Source organism: Brachyhypopomus gauderio, chromosome 14 (assembly GCF_052324685.1).
Source record: "Brachyhypopomus gauderio isolate BG-103 chromosome 14, BGAUD_0.2, whole genome shotgun sequence".
NCBI classification, from domain to species: Eukaryota; Metazoa; Chordata; class Actinopteri; order Gymnotiformes; family Hypopomidae; genus Brachyhypopomus; species Brachyhypopomus gauderio.
The window spans coordinates 12,660,408-12,679,699 of NC_135224.1; the positions used below are offsets into that span (position 1 = coordinate 12,660,408).

The following is a 19,292-nucleotide window of genomic DNA, read 5'->3' on the forward strand; positions in this document are numbered from 1 at the left end:
GAGAGATCCCTGGACGAAGTGGGGTGGTACGTCCCCCAAAGCCGCACCGCCTCCTGGCGGAGCTTCTCCGCCGCCTCGGGGTCGTGGTGCACCCGCGCCTGACGCAGCAGGGACACACAGATCGGGTCCTCCTCGAGCTGCGCCAGCGTCGGCGTGGTTACCTGGTGCGGGGGTGTGTTCTCCTCCTCCCCAAGCTCGCCCACTGGTGGCGTACCTGCCCCGTAGAGCTCGGGGATGCTAACCCGTATGGGCGAGCATTCCCGGGAAGGCGAGGAATGTCTCTCCCGCCACACCCGTACTGCTGTCTGGTGGTATTCCTCGGCCAGCTCGGGAATAGCGGTCTCCCGAGCCGCGCACAGCAGGTAGGCGCACTCCGGGTCCTCCCTGAGCTGCGTCAAAGTCGGCGGGGCTTTGCGGCGCTGGGGGGAGGAAGAAGAGTGGTGGTGCCGCTTGCAGGGCTTTTTCCCCTTCTTGGGCTTGCTCTTATAGCCTGGCATGTTGTTGTGTCTCTCAGAAGGCTCGTCGTTCTGTGACGTTCGGCGTGAGACGAAGGACGAGACACAATATCCTCCTTTTTAGCAACAGACATCACTTTTATTTTCGGACAGGTATTGCGCAATAGCGCACGAGCAACAGGAACACACTTAAAGACGTGCAACATTAGACAACGACGAGCACAAGACACTGCGCGAGCGCACATTAAATAGACAAACCACATTAGCCCCACGTGATTACGAGACGATTCACAGGTGATACACATTATCACACGACATAGCCATCACCACGGAGTTCCACAGACGCAGACAAAGCACGTGGACCACGTATACACACGCCCAAAGGGGAGGGGCCGGGGTCCTCAACGTGACAAAACCTGCATCCTTCCTTCATAATGGAGTAGGTGTTTAAACCTTCAAATCGTGTTAGAGGGTCTTTCTCAACAGTTATTTGTGCCAGAGGTTAACCTACTGTAATCTACTGGATGCAGAGGTGAGAGCAGAGGAAGTTATGCAGTTTTTATTATTTTTAGTGGTGTGTTAGTGCTTAGCAACACAAAACACAGACAACACATAGGGACTCTGACCAAACAAAGACGAGCAACGAACACATCGACACATGCTAAATACACTCATATTAACAAGACACAAATGCAACATATAACACAAATGAGACGAGACACAAGCGAAACAAATGACGCAGATGAACACGGGACACAAGCAACACCCACAAACATACACACACACACACACACACACACACACACACACACACACACACACAAACACACAGACAAACCCAAGGGAGGAGTCAAGAGCAAACCATGACACCTACACAATACTATTAATTTATTGATTTGTAAAATAAATTAATTCATTAAAATTATGTTTTTCAAACTTATTTGTATAATTATTGCATATTGTAATCTATTGTGTGTCTGCTATGTGTCTGAGTGTGGTGTCTTTGGTTTGTTTGTTCCACTCTTAAAAGTGGAACACTCTCCTATCTCAGCCCTTGTGTAACAGTATGATTGTATTTCATTGTGTAGGTAGATTAGTTTGGGTTATTGTAAAAACGTATTTGTATGAGTGTGTGTGCTTAATGCTGATCTTGCTGTTGACAATCTCTAATAATTAATGTGCTGTAGGTTTATTAGTTTTGGCAGCATTTGCGATGTGAATGTGGGTTTGCAGTGTCTGTTCAGGGCAGCATCCCTTGGCATGCAGCTCTCCAAGCAGCTGTGCAGCTGAATTATGATACCACCTACTGGCCTGAGATGGTACTGAATGAGGCACAGAGATAGTGGCAGGGGGAACAAGATAACATTCTATTGTAGAGCACTATAAAAAACAACATTCAGTAGAATAAAATTGTGAAAGATAGTAACATATTGCAGCTCAACTTAAACTGCATATATCCAGAAATTACATAACACAGTTATGGTGTCATACTACCTGCATCCTGACAAAGACCCAAATCAGTATGCCATATGTCACCAAAATGAATTTTGCAAGTACGCATTAGATACCCAGATAACGTACAATTTCCACCAAGTATTCCAGCACACAAAGAGAGTTATTTTCATGGTGTACTGCATTTCGTCATTCAACAGTCACAGCAAATCTTTCCTAAGTGGCCAGAAACTTTATATGTTCATGTGACCTCATAGCATGATTTGTGTTTGTCACATACTGGATACTATAATGGCAGATGTATTATCAAAAGGCAGCAAATAAATACATCCAAGTCCTTTTAGGTGTATAACTTCATATTGTTATTCTGAGATGTGGAATTTACCTGTGGAAGTAACCTGTTCCATTCCACCCTGTTTTACATGCAGAATAATAAGATTGACATACAAAAAGTAAAATCTAGCTACATTACCAAACAAAAGAACAGTCTATGTGCCCAGCTATCGAGAGAAATGAAAAAGAATGCAAGACGACATCACAGGGCATTCCAAATAAAAGAATTTAATCTGCTGTCGCTTCCTCAACCATCATATGATTAGTGTGATTAGTGTGTAAGTGGTACAAGTGCATTGCTTAGGAAGATCTTGGAATGGAGTGAAGCTAAAATGTTTTCTCTCTCTCCTCTGGTCATCAGGTTGATGAAACAAATATAATATACCTTTATAACCTGCTTCCTGTAGCCTTCACTTCAAAGTATTATTTGTATTTCATCTACTAAACTATCATGAAATGTAAAGAATCCCGTGATAATTGGGAGAAAGACCAACATAATGATTTTTAAATGTCTATATGTGACGTCCGTGATGGAACAGAGGCAGCAGGAGGCGGGATTTGAACTGCGAAGTGTTTATTGTCCATAATACAAAACAAGAAATGAGCAGCTCAAAGCATGAAGGAAAACTGAGCACAAAGCGCTAAAACGAAGCTAAAGTAGCACATGCTACAAACACAGTCACTCGCTCAGTCCACTTGGCATCCGATAATCCAGAGAGCGGTGCTCTCCAAGATGGGTTTGGTGAGAGGATTGAGCAGCAACAAACAACGGAGCCTGCAAGATCTTAAGGGCAGTAGAATGATTAGGTGTGCTCAATTAGAAGGTGGGTGAATTGGAATGGGGGAGTGTCTTGTTTGGGGTGTGGCTAGCCAAAGTATCTGGGCCGGCCTACCGTGACACCATATTTATCATAAAGTACAATATTGAAATTTAACATTTCAATAATGTGATGTGCAAACATCATACAGTGCAATTTTTTAAAATGCAGATTATAGTGGTCTGTGGGCCACATCATACTGATATGACTGTCCAGTAGGGGTTTCTATTTCATAATGTAGAGAGATCAAAGTTTAAAATTAGAGGACACATTCACAATTTTCCATCTTTTACTGTATACTGATAATACTTTAAGAAATACATGCTTCTGCCAAGCATCCTGTCACGGTACTGCGGGCCCCCTACTGGTCGCCTCCGTCCACAGCGGCAGTTGTCTTGTTGTGTTGACCAGCCGCTTTTGGAAGCCGCCAGTCTCCTTTTCTTTCTCCTTCGTTCGTGGTCATGTCTCGTGGTAAGTGTTTGTCTGCGTGGTGTTTGTTTGTTGTATGTGGTTGAAGAGCCCCGCCGTGCTTAAATGTTGTTGTGTGTGGCACGGCGGTGACTAGGGCAGTCGACCCCGGTGAGGCTCTTCTTGTTGAGTGGTTGTCTTATTGTTAAAAGTGTTCAAATCTTGTACATGTGAACGGGCGTGTGGCTCAGTGTGCGCTGCTCGTTTGTGTTTCATGTTGAATGTTTTGTGTGTGACACAAGTGCCGCTCGTCACTGTCGCCTCGCTCCCCGTTCGTCTTGTGTTTTTTGTGGGGAGCGACTGCAAACTGTAGCGACGCGTCACTATATGTGTGTAGAGCGTGCATGTGTGGGTCCCGTCCGTTTGCCGTTTGCACCGTTTTTGTTTTGTCCTAGCGTGCTTGTGCTTATTGTGCGTAATTCTACGCATGCTCCTCCCCTTAAATGTGTGTTGGGGGGGACCGGCTGTGGTCCTGTGCCACGGAGTGTGGCACGAAGGGCGTAGCTCCCGAGGGAGGCCCTGACCAGGAATGTGGGGGGTTCTCCTGAGCCGGAGGATTCTCCCTGCTGAGACAGAGACCCCTCCCCCCTCTAGTAGGGGGATCAGGGTAAGTGCGCGTATGTGTTTTGTGTTGGTGTGTGTGTGTGCTTTATGTGCACGTGCTTCTCCCTGGTGGTGGATTGTGGTTGTACTGGACCTTGTGGGGATCTCCACCTGGCAGGAGCCCCCTTATTTTGTGGGGTGACCGAAGCCTGGTCTAAAAGGTCTGGGCTATAGGTCTGGGGTCCCTGGATTGGGTGGAGGAGTCCACCTTGTGATGGGAGGCCCCGGGAGGGGCTGACTCCCCATGAGGCTGGAGTGACCCCTAGCAGAAGGCAGGGGTCAGCTCCGGGAGGAGGTAGGTCCAGGAGGGGACATAGCCACGCCCTGAGGAGGTAACCTGCACACACAAACACCACAGACGAATAGGGAACCGTAGCTCGTCGTCCACGCACTTGTGGGACTGAATGCCGGTTAGGACGTGAGGGCCCTGTGACCGACTGGGGTGTGGTTTTGTCTTGTTGACGTTGTTGTTGTTGTGTTCGTCCCTCAGGTGGGCGGGGCCCACGATCCGTCTCACCTGAGGGTCGATTGTTTGTCTATATATGTCTTGTCTTTGTACCAGTTGACTGCTGGTCATTATATCCTTGATTTGGATCACGTCACGGGTTTTCGGTTTGTGCACATTTCTCATTAAACCATCCTTTTTCCCTGAGACTTGGCGTGATCGCTTCCATTTTATTTCTCACTTCCTGCCCGTCACATCCAGGAATGGTGTGGCATCATTATTATTTCTACATGAATTATACATTCTAAATGTTTCCATCTGATGCATCTAGTAGCAGAGAATTAGAACTCTATCTTTGAAGCAACAAAAACAAAAAAATAAATGTATTTGCAATTGTTAAAAATGTATGTAATTAAGGTACATATCAGATTTAGACACCATTTAAAACCATATTTTTTGTGAATTAAAAATTACAACTAGAGAGCAAGCAGCCTTCTGACTTCACAGACTCTGGTTCTTACATTAAATTAGCAAAGCGTCGACTCTGCATCATTTCATGTGCAGACAAAAATAAGTCACTGGACAGAATTATCTTGTCAAAATCTTTGATAAAAGAACAAAGTAGCCAGTTTTAGAAAAGAGTTTTGAAAAATAATACATCTAATAAATAAATCTTGCTAAATGTTTTCTGTCCCATTCAATCCAAGGTGACATTACTCGAGGGAAAATATACAAGCCTGAAAATAATTAAATACATTTTTAGTAAGGTTTTACATAAATTCATCTGATCTGGTCAAGACCAGACTCCCCTTGTTCTAAAATAAACTAATCTGTTACAATACAATAATGTGTACCACTGCAAAATGTTAAATTATTATTATTATTGTTTAAAAACTGATGCCCATTATGTACAAAGAATGCAAAAAGTGAAAGTGTATTATATAAGAAATTATGAGTGGCCAACCCTGCCACTCATCAACAACCCCCAACTCTGTGTGTGTGTGTGTGTGTGTGTGTGTGTGTGTGTGTGTGTGTGTGTGTGTGTGTGTGTGTGTGTGTGTGTGTGTGTGTATCAGTGTGTATGTGTGTGTGTGTGTGCATGTGTGTGTGCATGTGTGTACCTTAATTAGATTTTTTTTTACTTTATTAATTTCAGACTCCAAACAATACTGTCCTTATATGTATCTTGAATGTACTGATTCAACTGCAACAAACAAAAACAAAACAAACAAACAATCTTCAATATTTTTAGGCAAAACAAGAGTGATTTTAGCAGCAGGCATATTTTCTACAATAGTTTAGTACCATATGTTTTTGAGGTAGGCATCTTTCTTGTGAACGCAGCTATATATATTTATTATACATATATATATAATATAATTTATTATATTATAATTATTATAATGTATTATATAATAAAAAACCACTGCCATACTGGAAACCCTGCCATTTCTGATTAGAAATGATTAGATTGATTTGTCACTCACCAAGTTTAAGAAACTGAACATTGTGTAACTGTTCTTACAGTATTGTTTGATGACAGAAGAACATAGCACTGTTAGGCTTAGAGTCCTATTATTGGCCACTACAAAGAAAAAAGACAAATAAGAATTGCAATTTGCATTCTCTGTGAGTTGCTGTTTCAATGCCACCAGCATACTTTCAGTGCTTCATGTGAATATTTCAAATCATGCACGAGGAGCTCATAAACAAGATACAATGTATATACCATGAGTGCAACCTGGGGTGCAGATGGATTCCTCAAATATATCTGGAAGATACCTGAGTTCTATACATTCATATCCACATTCAATAAAATCAGGTGAGATTTTCCATACTCTCAGTAAATAATGCATTGAAATATATTATAAATGTTGTATTCCTCAAATCTTATGACTAATATCAAGTTGCTTTGTTATGTTATAATAAAATGTTTTAAGCCAAAACCCAGTGCAGGGCTTGTAATCGACCAAGAGGATGCTTATAAAAGTAGACATGGCCAACTGGATGTTTTATATTGTAAAATTATCATTTAATTTCTGAATATAGTGCACATGTATTGTCACACCATATTTGCAACATAAGACATGCATTGCATTAAAATTCCTGCATTATTAGTTCATCTGTCTCTAAAGTTTGAGAATGCTTGAGTTTTCATACCTGTTGTTTCATTTGTGGAAACAGGGTCACTCTCCAGGTCACCTGCAAGTATGCTGACACTGAAGTAATATCTAGATCCTGAGTGTAAGCCAAGAATGATGGTGGTGTTTTGTCCTGTTACATTAAAGGTGTGATGGATCATCCAAAAAGGAGAAGAGTAGGTCACCTTGAACTTGATATTTGTCACCCCTTCTGATTGTGCTGGGACAACCCACTTTAGCTCTACTGCGGTAGTGTTTTTGCTGATGACAGTAACATCAACAAGTGGCACGGGAACTAGAAACATAAAAAGAAAACCATTCAGCTTACAGAAACATAAGAAACAAACAAAGAAATTGCAAAAATAAAATAAAAAATCAATAAATGCATCATGTTTATATGTTGTAACAGAATAAACTAGAAATGCTTTCTAGGCCTTGTTTATAAAACAAAGGCATACTCACGTGTGTAAATGGCTGCAGTCACTGGATCACTTTCCATGATAGAGGGTTGCATTCCTTCCTCCGTCAAGGAAGTGATGATATTAACTGTGTAATTTTCAGCTGCTTTCAGAGAATTAAAAATCCAACTTGACTGATTTGTGATGATAGAAGTGAGTGGGATGATGTTGTTGGTAGAGTTGAAGATATTCACTTTGAACCTGATATAATTCCCCCCTGGGTTTTGCCAAGAAGCAGTAATACTGTTATTTGTGCTTTTTAGGTTTAGATTAGGCACCGTTAATGGACCTGCATGTGGAGAAAGAAGAAAAGCATAATGATTAAAGACACACTCCTCAATTTCACTGACTTGCTCTTTGACATTCAAACTAATTCTGCCATGACTGCCAGATTCGTAGGGCCTGAATTAATTCTAATACAATCTTATTTAATAACAAGTGTTTTTGGATAGATTAAATATTCATGTGGAATATACACAAGAATGTGCTGAACACAATATTTATAAGAGTGTATTGAACGGTTACTTTGAAATGAGAACAGCTAGAGGTTGTGAGAAAGACACGGACAAAGAGGAGCGGAGAAGAAGTCTTCCATAACTCACTGGTGTAGGCACTGATGTTAAGAGCTTCTCCTTCCACAGAACAGTTTGCCAGCGCAGACACACTCAAGGTGTATTTACTGCCTGCTATGAGGTTCGTCAGTGTGATTGATTGATTACGATAATCAGCCATATTAATCCCATTCTCATATAGAATAATATGATAGCAGTATCCTGTACTATTACAATCATCTGAGTCCCAGGAAACAGTTATCTTTGTAGTATCATTATTTGCAGATGTGAGATTTTTTACTGGAGAAGGCTCTAGAAATGAGTTTTTTTAAAAAGGTAATCAATATGGTAAATATACAGTTTGAATTTTACAACAGCAAAAATTGCATTCATTTTACCATCAACAATAAGGTGTTGTCTATGTGTGGGGTGAGATGTTCTCTTTGTTTATGTGCAATGTTGCTTTTGAATTCTACAATACCAAAAATTGGGGGTAGTTACAAAATGTTGAATGTAAAATTGAGATAATTTTTAATTTAGAATAATGGAAACTTTTATATATTACTTATATTTTATCTGTCTTAAAGGAAATGGACAAAATAATGCATCATCATAATGCTAATTATTTTAAACTAACACTGACATGATTAATTTATGGCATTAAATGCCACTATTCTTTGCTAATCAAAACACATGACATGTTTAAATGCATGTGACATTTTGCATATAGTGTGTTAAATCTACTGTTAACAAGACTTGACTCACTGGTGTAGCCATTAATCCAGGCTGCTTGTCCATAAACAGAGTTGTTGAGCACAGCACAAACTGTGAACTTGTATAATACCCCAGGATCTAGATTTATTACTGTGTGATTTTCATGATCACTTATCTGGTTTGGTTTGCCAGACACAGTTACTAAGTAAGAATCATAACCTCCATATGGAGCAGTCCAGTTGAGGGTAACGTTGTGCATTTCTACATTCACTATGGCCAGATTGCTGATGCTCTCGGGTACTGAGGGAAAAATAATGAAGGTTATCTCTGTGGTACTATTTTGCCCATACAGTCTTATATCCTGGGAAACTGAGGGCTTTTTAAAATTTGTATTATTTTTTTTCTTGTTTTTTTAAATATTAGTATATGGTACTAAAGAACAAAATATTTAATCAAATATCCTGCATACTCATTGCAGTGACTGCATATAAATGAGTCAGTGTCACAACTGAAAATAAAATGACCTGAAATCAAATGGCTTAATGCATTGTTTGCATATTTGATAGGGCAACACACATTTACTAGAATGTACTGTCATAAGATCCATCCATTTCTACTCACGAGTGTAGAAAGAGAGAGTGTCAGGATTGAGATCTCTGCCACATTTCACAGGGATCATCTGGATCTGGTACAGTGTTCCTGGCTCTAGGTCATTAAACTCTGTTTCCAGTCCTGTCACATTTCTGGTATGGTTTAGGTTTGTTTCATTTAAATATGTTCCGTTTATGATTTGAACATCTTGTCTGGAAAGCTTGACTCGGTAGTGGGTAATATTCCCAGCAGCCTCCTTCCAGCTCACTGATACCGTAGTGTCTGTCGTTTTGGAGACCACCAAGGTACCATAAAATAGCTCTGCAGATTCAGGCAAGACATCAAATAAGTGGAGAAAGCAAACATGAAATATTGCATTGAGATCTATGATTCCATTATGGCATCGGGACATTACCCCATCAGGGTTGATTAAAAAGGAAATAAATAATCAACTGGGGAATTAAGATAAAAATTATTAATGTCAACATGGATGTTTAAGGGTTTAAGTTTTCTCTAGAGGGTCTTTGGAAGCAAGTCATGAGTATTGCATGTGTGATTTAGTTATTTTGTGTTCTTTAGCTTCAGCCATTCTCTTCCTCAAAATGAAGCAGGTTTTTTACATATCTACCAATGATGTATCTGTAACCTAAAAGGAGACGACAACAATTTTAGCCTCATAGCGGAAGAGAGTGACTTGGCAAATTTGCATAACAAAACAGGACACAGACATTTACACCTTCCATGTAAATGTTCAGATAAGCAGATAACTTCTTCCTGTGTACAGGAAGAAAAACCATATTTGAAAGATGTTTTATAGCAAGAAAATTTGAATTGGTAAAACAAAAAATGCAACAGCTGAAGCTACATAAAAATAAACCAATGTACATCCTTAATACAAGTTCTGGATACACCACTGTGCCAGCCCAACAGTACACTGGAAGCTACCTTATTCATATGGAATTACATTCAACAGTTAAATAATTCTAGACATTCTGTTTGGGTGGTAGTTTGATTGTGCATCTACATCTGATAACAGCATGGTTGTTCCAGCACACCTGTATAACATGTACCAAAAACAGTCCAACATAATCACAATCAATCAGAGCATAATCACAAGCATCACAGGATGGCTGATCTGCAACACCAGATATCAGATATATATATATATATAATATCAGATATGCAACAAAACATGTAATTAAATGTTTCACCTTAAAAAAGAGTATGGGGGTTGTGATTCTTTTTTTGTCTTAATTGTTATTTAATGAGTCAATTGTTATTTTCATAATTCCAGAAGGTCCAACAACATGAATCTATATATTAATCATAACCAAATACTCAAACCAAGTGTTTGTCAAAACCATTTTTTTGCTATACATCTTTAGTCTCTCTCATTCTGTCTCAAGAATCACTCTCTATATTAGTGTATAGAGCTTAGGAAGAGTATAGCGATTACCTGAGACTGCTATTGAACAAAAAAGGTAGTTTAAGAACAAAGAATGACCATGCTTACCATCATAGCAGATGTAGGGCAAGAGATCATAGCAGTGCTTCTCCCACCACATGCCAAAGCTGAGCAGGACCACGCAAGAATCCTCAATGTATGCATTAGGGTCTGTGTCATTTGCTTCAATGGTGACGGGTGAGCTGGCAACTGTACTAGATACTGTGGGGCTGGTAGAAATGCCCTCAGTTGTGTGAGGCTTTGTGGGGACACTGGTGGAGTTCTGATATACTGTGGAGTTGATGGAGTCGGAGATTGTGCTAACAGATGCCTGAGTCAGCACTGTGCTTGGGGTTGTTGTGGAGTGTTCAGTGGAAATGGTATGGCTGGAAGTTACATCATGAGATGTTTCGAGACTTTTGGGGACCTTGCTGGCAACAGAACTGCTGTAACTATCAGTCATTTTGACAGTTGTGTTGTACACCTCTGGAAGGTGACTGGAATGATCAGACCTTGTGGTATCTTTGAAGGAACTGATGTAGCTATCTGTTGTATTCACATTTGTGTCATACACCTCTCGAGGGTGACTGGAATTATTATAGCTTGTGGTATCTATGAAGGAACCGCTGTAGCTATCTGTTGTGTTGACAATTGTGCTGGAAACCTCTGTATCAATTAAACTTGTAGGACCACCTGTGTAGCCTGAAGTTGAATTAGTTTGGTTATGGCTGACAGCATTTGAACTCTTCTCTGTAATCGTAAAATCAGATGAATTTAGACAAGAGAGGAGTTTGGTCAAGGCTGGACAATACATCATTTCATTAACAGTTGTGGAAATAGTTGGGGTAGATGTTGAGGTAGAATTTCTAGCTGAATCTGTAGTAGAATCTGTAGTAGAATCTGTACTAAAATCTGTACTAGAATCTGTAGCATAATAGGCTAGAGAATGTGTTGAGGAATGTGTTGGTGAATGTGGTAGGGAATAAGTTGAAGTTAGTGTAGTAGTTGGAGTAGTAGTTGGAGTTGGACATGTAGGCACTGGGACAACCGGTTTCTTCAGCACGGGGCGACCAGGATACCAGTTCTGAAAGCTAAAAGGGTCACCATTGGCCCACTGTGACCAAGGCCTAGAGCCATTAAAACTCTGCCGAAGCCCAATCCAGTAGTCTGAAGTGAGGTTATGAACAATGCTCTGTGCATTTTCTATCGTGATGATCACAAGGTCTTTGAAACAGGACTGACAGAACTTCCTGGCGTCATCCCATGTCTGGGGAATATCCTGGGGATAGTAATACTCCTTTGCCCAGATAACAGATGATGCTGAAGACAGAGCACGCCAGATTCAATGGCAGTTTGAAGGGAAAAAAAACAATTGGATCAATTTCATAATGTATAAATTACAGCTGATGTGTGTTTTGTTAGGCAAATAGTAAATAAAAATTATTCTGGATGTTTTCAAGCATATACAGGAAGTTCCAAAAGAGTCTGTTTATGAATTGAATTTTATAAATTAATTATGAAAGCTGGCAGTCTTCACTTTCAGTGAAGTACATGTTTCATGCTGGACCTGTCACGTTACGGTCCCCGACCCCTCCCTGTTGGGCGTGTGTTTACGTTGTCTGCGTCTACTCGTCTGCGTCAGTGGATCTCCGTGGGTGCAGTTACGTCTTGTGTTAATCCGTCTCACCTGTGGCTTGTCTCGTCATCACTTGGGGTTTATGTGGTTTGTCTAATTAATGTGCGTTCGCGCAGTGTCCTGTGCTCATCGTTGTTTGAGTCTTACATGTCATTTTGTGTGTTCTCGTTATACGTGCGCCGTCTGCGCAAATCCGTGTTAATACACGTTACGTGTGGAAAGAGAGCCGGATTCCTGTCTCGTCCGTCGCCATGCGCCACACGTCACAGGACCTCATTACTCATCCCTGACTCATCTAATGTCTATTACAAAGCTTTTTAATGTATTATTTGTTTCCAATGTATATTACAAAGCTTTCTAATGCCTTTTAATACAGTTGCCCTGAAAGCCCATTGTGCTGCAAAAAAAATAAATAAATAAAACAACACTGAGCATATTCTTCAAATTGACAAGACGTATGCTACAATTCAGAAATGTGCTGCAAATTCAGAAACACTGAAAACCGATGGAAGTGGACCACAACACAACAGAAGTGTTTCTGGATAAATTATTTTATGCAGGGACTTGGTAGGTTTTTAGGCGTTGTGTTATAGTATCTCATTAGGTTGAATGGGACTTAAGAAACAAGAGTTGTGTTATAAAGTATCTAATTACTTAGAATGGTAATTCTAGTAAAGCTCTTTAAATGTAGCTAACCTATGACACCAGTAATTTTAATGTTTTTCATATGCAGATTTGGCACATGTTTTTACCCAGAGCAATTTGTGATTATGTGACGGGCAGGGGTGAGCAACGAAAAGGAAGCGATCACGCCAAGTCTCAGGGAAAATGATGGTTTAATAGAAAGTGTGCAAACCTAAAACCTGTGCACTATCTCCAAATTAAGGATATAATGACCAGCGGTCAACTGGTACAAAGACAAGACATATATAGGCAAACAAACGACCCTCAGGTGAGACGGATCACGGGCTCCGCCCACCTGAGGGACGCACATGACGTCACCAAACAACGACAACAACAGCCGCTGTGGACAGAGAGCGGCCGGTAGGGGGGCGCCTCACCGTGACAGATTATCAGTATGATTCCAGTTTGTTCATGGGAATCAAACCTATAACCCTGGTAGGTTATAACTTTGTACTACAGGTAGGTAGTATGTATGTCAGAATCCATGAATTTATGAATATGCTCTCCTTTAGCTCTTATTTGTGATTGGTTTCTGACCACTGAGCAGCTGTTAGTTGGATATGTTTGTAATATGTTTGTAATGGTGGTCACATTATGCTCGACCAGCTGAGCTACAGAAGTCCAAATGATGCGTGGTCAGCAATCAGAACTCTGACCAATCTGTGTTAGAATCCTGGTGGTAGGTAGGTGTTTCTCATAAAGTGATTAATGTATATGTCTCAGACAAATGTTTTATATATTTTAACCAGGCCTTGCAATGAGGATGAGGAACCGTATCACCAAAAATACAAAGTTAACCTGAAAACTATACACTTAATCCCTTCAACCAGTTGAAATGAATGGGATTGTATATTAAAGAGCCAAACCCACAGAAATTGTTGGCCCTTAAGGATTTTTGGAACTTCCTGAAAAAGCTCTAATATAGACTAGTTTACTGCAGGAATTTTGCACTGTAATTCAGATTATAACACATCAAACAACTGTCATAGCCTAGAACAAACAAAAAAACATATACCTGTTACAAATAAACAAAAAGCATAGAGTTGGTGCAGCTCAAAAAATGGACACTGTGATTAATATCTAGCAGTTTCATTAACAGATATTAAATCAGTTTTGAGCCATCACAAAATTCAGAAGTTTGGTTAAAGCTTACCAACTGTGAGCAGTATGACCAGCAGTGCCATGTTATGGATTGAAGACAGATGCTGGAAATAAACTACACAAAGAAAATTGACAAAGCATATTTAAATATATTTCAACACAAAATACTTTGTTCTGACAAAAAAAAAACAATTTAATACCGTTGTTACAATAAGGTTTGTTGAAATGATTGGAAAGCAGATGATAAGTATTACCTTCCTGAGTTTGATATCCTGTTGCACGATCCTACAGAGAGATATACTATGTATTATTATCTTAGGGAAATGTGTACCAGAATTTGCATTTACCTGCCAACAGACAGTGATGAAAATGAATTCTTACCAATCAGGTTGGACGAATGAATCTAAACAAATAAACAAAAAACACATTTGCATAGCAGATAAGAATCATACATTAGTTAGAGCCCTGTCAGCTGCACTGTGTTGAGCTGAGTTTAAGATACTGTTATAGAGCAAAAATGTCACCAAGGTCACGCTACACTTTACTTCATGAACTAATTATTAGCTCATAAGGGATCTCACAACTGAAATCGTAGAGGTTTTGTATTTTGAATTAGTTTCTAAATGTCAATGTTAAACTAATTGGTTGACTATTAAATCTTCACAGTTGATTATTACACCTATGTAATCATGACCCTAAATCTGACCCTATTACATGTTTACATGACCTGATAAAAAAAATTAAATCTTTATTAAATCTAAATCTAATAAAGAGGGATAAATAGCAGGGTAAGATGGATGTGATGGTGGAGTTTGTTTGAGCAAATGCTGATAATGCATCAGTGAGAGCAGATACTTGGTGAAAGCTCTTTGACACGGTATGCCTGGAAATGCACAGTGAAAGTGTGTGTGGGTGTGTGTGTGTGTGTGTGTGTGTGAGTGAGTGAGTGAGTGGGCTCACCCTACTGGGTGAACGGCATATTGTGACAGACATTCCAGAGAAACTGCAACAGTTCAGCAATGGCCATCCAGAAACATCTCTGTTGCTGTGAATGTAGCCATGGGAAAAATATTAAAAGTGATTATTAAGTCTTTAAAAGTGAAAGCACCTTTGAACATAAACATAGCTTTATTTGTAATACGTACATATACATATGTATAGTACAATGAAATGTTTCTCTTCCCATATCTCAGCTTGGCTCTTTTATGGACCCCTGGAGATGAGAGGATTAAGGGCCAACAGTGGGTGCATGGCAGAGGCAAGATTCAAATCAAATACCTAATAACAAATGAATAAAGGAGATTGGACTGCCCTCAGAAGCAGAGTGACATCCAACAAAAGGCTATGCTGACCATGGTGCAAACCACCCAACACGTGCTCACTAGCCGAGGAAGAGGAAGGGGTGACGGTAAGTGTTTCAACTGCAGAAAGCCAGGACACTTTGCAAGTGTTTGTCCTGAAAATGAAGAAAACACTGAACAGAAGAATAAAAACTCCAGAGATTGACGGGTAGTGGAGAGGCAGGACAGCACAGGACCACGAGGAGAAGGTCCTTTGACAAAAGCCCACTGTGACAGAGACCGGTAGCCTACTTCTCAGGAAAACTAGACCCCGTGGCAGCCGGGCTGCCCTTGCATGTGTGCGTGATAGCAGTTGCAGAAAAGGCACTGGTAGCATCCAGAGACATAGTGGGGTATGCCCAACTCACACTTCTGGTCAAACATGCTGTTTCTCAAATTTTACAGGACCAGAAAGTAGCACATTTATCCACACAGAGGTTTTGGAAAACAATATCTCTCCCGTCACATTATTCTGCCCAAGCAGCTAAGCTCGCTGTTCCTTACCAGCTCAGGGTCAAAGATAAAAAAAAAACCCACCAACTAGTCTCACAACTGTTTGAGGCCATGCTACTGCCGTCACAAATTGCAATCATCAGATGTGCCGCACACACCAGAACAGGCAACACAGTAGCAAAAGGAAATGCCTTCACAGACACCACAGCCTAGCACACAGCCTCACAGACTCCACACACACCAATGATGCTAACGGATCACAGCAACAGAGAAGACACACCCCAAACAACCAGCAATACAAACACAAGCCACAGTGAAAGAAAAACAGAGATGGGCAAAAGGGGGGTGCAAAACAGTGAGGGGACTCTGGATACACACAGAGACAGGTAAGCCGTGTCTCCCAACAGCCTACATGGATCTGATAGGAATTGCTCATTGGAGGAGTGACAATGAGCAAAGGGGGGATAGCATGCACCAGGAATAACCACACTCACTCAAACATTTTAAACCCCGAAATGTTTGTACACGATGTTTAGTCTGTGCACAACACGCACATAGGAATAGACATGAGAAAGCACTGCATCTTCCACCCTGCCAGCGCAGGAGCAGTAGAGAGAGCCAATGGCACAATAAAAGGAGTGCTTTCTAAACTGACTTAGGAAACAGGACTAAACTGGGTGAAATGCCTGCCTCTGGTATTGTGGCAGAGCCGCACTCGCCCCCAGGCACGCACAGGCTTATGAGCCTTTGAGAGTGTTCAAAGGCCTCCAAACACAGGAGTGGGGCCGCCTGAATGGGACACACACTTGGTGAGCCACTAATGTGTTATCCTACACAAGTCTGTCTCTGTTTTGTCTGAGCAGGTCAAAGCAGTGTTGCCAGAGGTGTCGGAGAATCCACTGCAGAGATTCCAACCGGAAGACTGGGTTGTGCCCCGAGCAACATAAATTTGTTGGCCTGAAATAAATTAATGTTTTAGTCTCTTTTCTTTCTTTGAATGATTTCACAGAATCACAGGGGGGAGATGTGAGGGAAATTTGGTAATGTCATTTAAGATCACATAAGAACATGATTTAGTACATTAGCAGAAAAACTGTGAATAAGGTTCAGTGATTTGGTTCAGTGATTCATTTGTAATCATGTCCTTGTTTGTGTGTAACCGGCATCAGGATAATGTGTAGAAAGTACAGAAAGTACTATGTTATGTCTGTCATCCCTCTGCTGACCATCAGCTCTTTCTGTGTTCAGCTAAAAACAGTAAAGATCCATATTAAGAGGAATGCATATGTGAGACAACAGCTGTCTACTGTGCATTCTCCCCCCTCAGGTTCTCAGTGTGCCCAAATGTACTGTAAACCAGTGGTGGCTGGTCAATATGGGGCGCTGGGGCGCCACCCCCTTAATATTGTTCCGATATTAAAATGAGTTCATTATAAACTGCGATAGTGAGGAAATTATTTAGTCACACTGTGTGTCTAATAGCCATGTTTGAAATGTTTGAATTTATTAAAAGAGTTAACACATAATTGTACTTAATTGCTTACATTGTGCACACTTCCTGTATGTGGGGCACCGGTCTAATGAGAGTGCATGGAGAGGCATAAACTTTTGCCAAGCACGTGATCTGAGGCTGCAGTTTAATTGGTTGGTTTCAGATTTTCCACTCTTGTTGGTAGTGTCAGTCAGCTGTGGTTCGTAAGCCTGGTTTATACTTTCGCGAGTGACCGTAGCACGCGACTCCGCCCACCTCGCGCGAACCTCCAACTCGTTGAATATCAGCAGACAAAATGAGAGAAAATTAAGTTTTATCTTTTACAAAAAAATCCTTTCACAAAGCGTTCACTTGAAGAACGCTAGGGCAAAATTCATGTTCAAATAAATAAAGGGCAATAAGACTGCTTTATTTGTTTTTCATTTGTTTACGCCCCCCTCAATTTTTTTTGCACCAGCCGCCACTGCTGTAAACATGTGATAACAAAGGAATAAAGGAGATTGGACTGCCCGCTCTCCTCAGTGTTCTTGTTCTAGATGAGACTCTCATGCTTTTTTACATTTGTAATAAAACTCTTTTAACCATGTCCGAGTCCTCATCTAGTTTCAGGAAATTTCCACGACAGATATGAAGAGTGAATGATTGTATTGTTAAATAGGGACATTTCAATAATTAACAAAAATCACTTTCTCCATATATGTGTGACGGGCAGGGAGTGCAAAATAAAATGGAAGTGATTATGCCAAGTCTCAGGGAAAAAGGAGGTTTTAATGAATAAAGTGTGCAAACCAAAAACCCGTGACAAATTAAGGATACAATGACCATTAGTCAACTGGTACAAAGATAAGACATATATACACAAACAAATGACCCTTGGGTGAGGCAGTTCATACCTGAGGGACGAATACAACGCAACAAGACAACAAGGCAGGGACACACACCCTGCAGTCCTGGAGCTGAAACACAAAACACAAACATTAGCTCACCTCCTTGGGCGGGACCCTGGACCGACTGGGCCGTCAACAAGACGAGACCACGCCCCAGTCAGTCACAGGGCCCTCACGCCCTAACCAGCATTCAGCCACTAAGCCCCACAAAAGTGTGTGTGTGTGTGTATATGCAGGCTACCTCCCTGGGGAGCGGCCCTAACCACCTCCTGGACCTACCTCCTCCCGGAGCTGACCTCTGCCTTCCACTAGGTATCACCCCAGCCTCCTGGGGAGTCAGTCCATCCCGGGACCTCTCATAGCAAGGTGGACTCCTCCATCCAATCCAGGAGTGCCAGAGACCAAGGCCCAGGGCCCCCCCTATCTCGGGCTGGGAGAACAGCCCTGAGGGCCTCCTAGTCACCCCGAGCAGGAGGGAGGATCTCCATCTTCAGCAGGAGCTCTTCAGACTGGAGCCCCATGGTCCCCAAACACAAACGCACACTTACCCTGATCGCCCTAGTCCAGTGGGGTCTCCATCTAGAGCTGCGCCCTCCGTACCACCATACGTGGCTCAGGACCACCACTGGACCACCCCCCCTCAACACACATTTAAGGGGGAGGAGCATGTGGGGAATTACATGAAACTCACAAGCACGCTAGGACAAAATGAACACGAAATGACAAGACAAACAAAAAACGGTGTACAAATGACGAACGGACGCGACCCACACATGTGCGCTCTCAACACAAAACGGTGACGCGCCACTCCAGTTCAGAGTCGCTCCCCACACATAACAAGACAATCGGGGAGAGAGGCGACAGTGACCAGTGGCACTCGCATCACGCACATATAACATGAACACCAGACACAAACGAGCAGCGCACACTGGTCCACACGCCCATTCACACACATACAAAATTTTAACGACAATACAGCCACTTAGTGAGAAGCACTTCCTCAGGGTCGACTGCCCTAATCACCGCCGTGCCACACACAACAACATTTAAGCACGGCAGGACAAACAAAAAATGACCCAGCTCTTCAGACAACATACAACAAACAAACACGATGCAGACAAACACCACGAGACATGACCACGAACAAAGGAGAAAATATAGGAGACTGGCAGCTTCCGAACGGTGGCTGGTCATTCTGTGACGGGCAGGGAGTGCGAAATAAAATG

At 41.5% G+C, this 19,292-nt stretch overlaps 1 protein-coding gene across 5 annotated transcripts; it reads right to left on the reverse strand.

Annotated features, from left to right (window-relative positions):
• Nucleotides 1-2,835: 2,835 nt before the first annotated feature.
• Nucleotides 2,836-19,198, reverse strand: LOC143475286 (uncharacterized). 5 transcript variants are annotated; one of them, XM_076973075.1, is made up of 13 exons: nt 18,073-19,198; nt 14,855-14,939; nt 14,276-14,297; nt 14,149-14,179; nt 13,947-14,009; nt 10,543-11,793; nt 9,060-9,350; nt 8,490-8,738; nt 7,776-8,036; nt 7,178-7,462; nt 6,735-7,010; nt 6,062-6,159; nt 2,836-5,778 (listed from the first exon to the last, which is right to left on the reverse strand). In XM_076973075.1, the coding sequence occupies exons 5-13, from the start codon at nt 13,975-13,977 to the stop codon at nt 5,713-5,715; spliced, it is 2,808 nt and encodes a 935-aa protein (XP_076829190.1). In that variant the 5' UTR covers nt 13,978-14,009; nt 14,149-14,179; nt 14,276-14,297; nt 14,855-14,939; nt 18,073-19,198; the 3' UTR covers nt 2,836-5,712. The 5 variants fall into 5 exon arrangements, 4 of the variants coding, with proteins under 4 accessions (XP_076829190.1, XP_076829192.1, XP_076829191.1 ...); XM_076973077.1 differs by lacking the exon at nt 18,073-19,198 and having other exon boundaries at nt 2,836-4,927; nt 5,696-5,778; nt 14,149-15,748; XM_076973076.1 differs by lacking the exon at nt 18,073-19,198 and having other exon boundaries at nt 2,836-5,311; nt 5,696-5,778; nt 14,149-15,748.
• Nucleotides 19,199-19,292: the final 94 nt, after the last annotated feature.

What these genes read in the sequence shown, in the direction of transcription:
- LOC143475286 (XM_076973075.1), bottom strand. Translation starts at nt 13,977, where the DNA reads ATGGCACTGCTGGTCATACTGCTCACAGTTG. An exon ending in GGTCATACTGCTCACAGTTG is followed by an intron (nt 11,794 to 13,946) that starts GTAAGCTTTAAC and finishes CTCTGTCTTCAG; the next exon opens with CATCATCTGTTATCTGGGCA. An exon ending in CACTCTCTCTTTCTACACTC is followed by an intron (nt 8,739 to 9,059) that starts GTGAGTAGAAAT and finishes TTTTTCCCTCAG; the next exon opens with TACCCGAGAGCATCAGCAAT.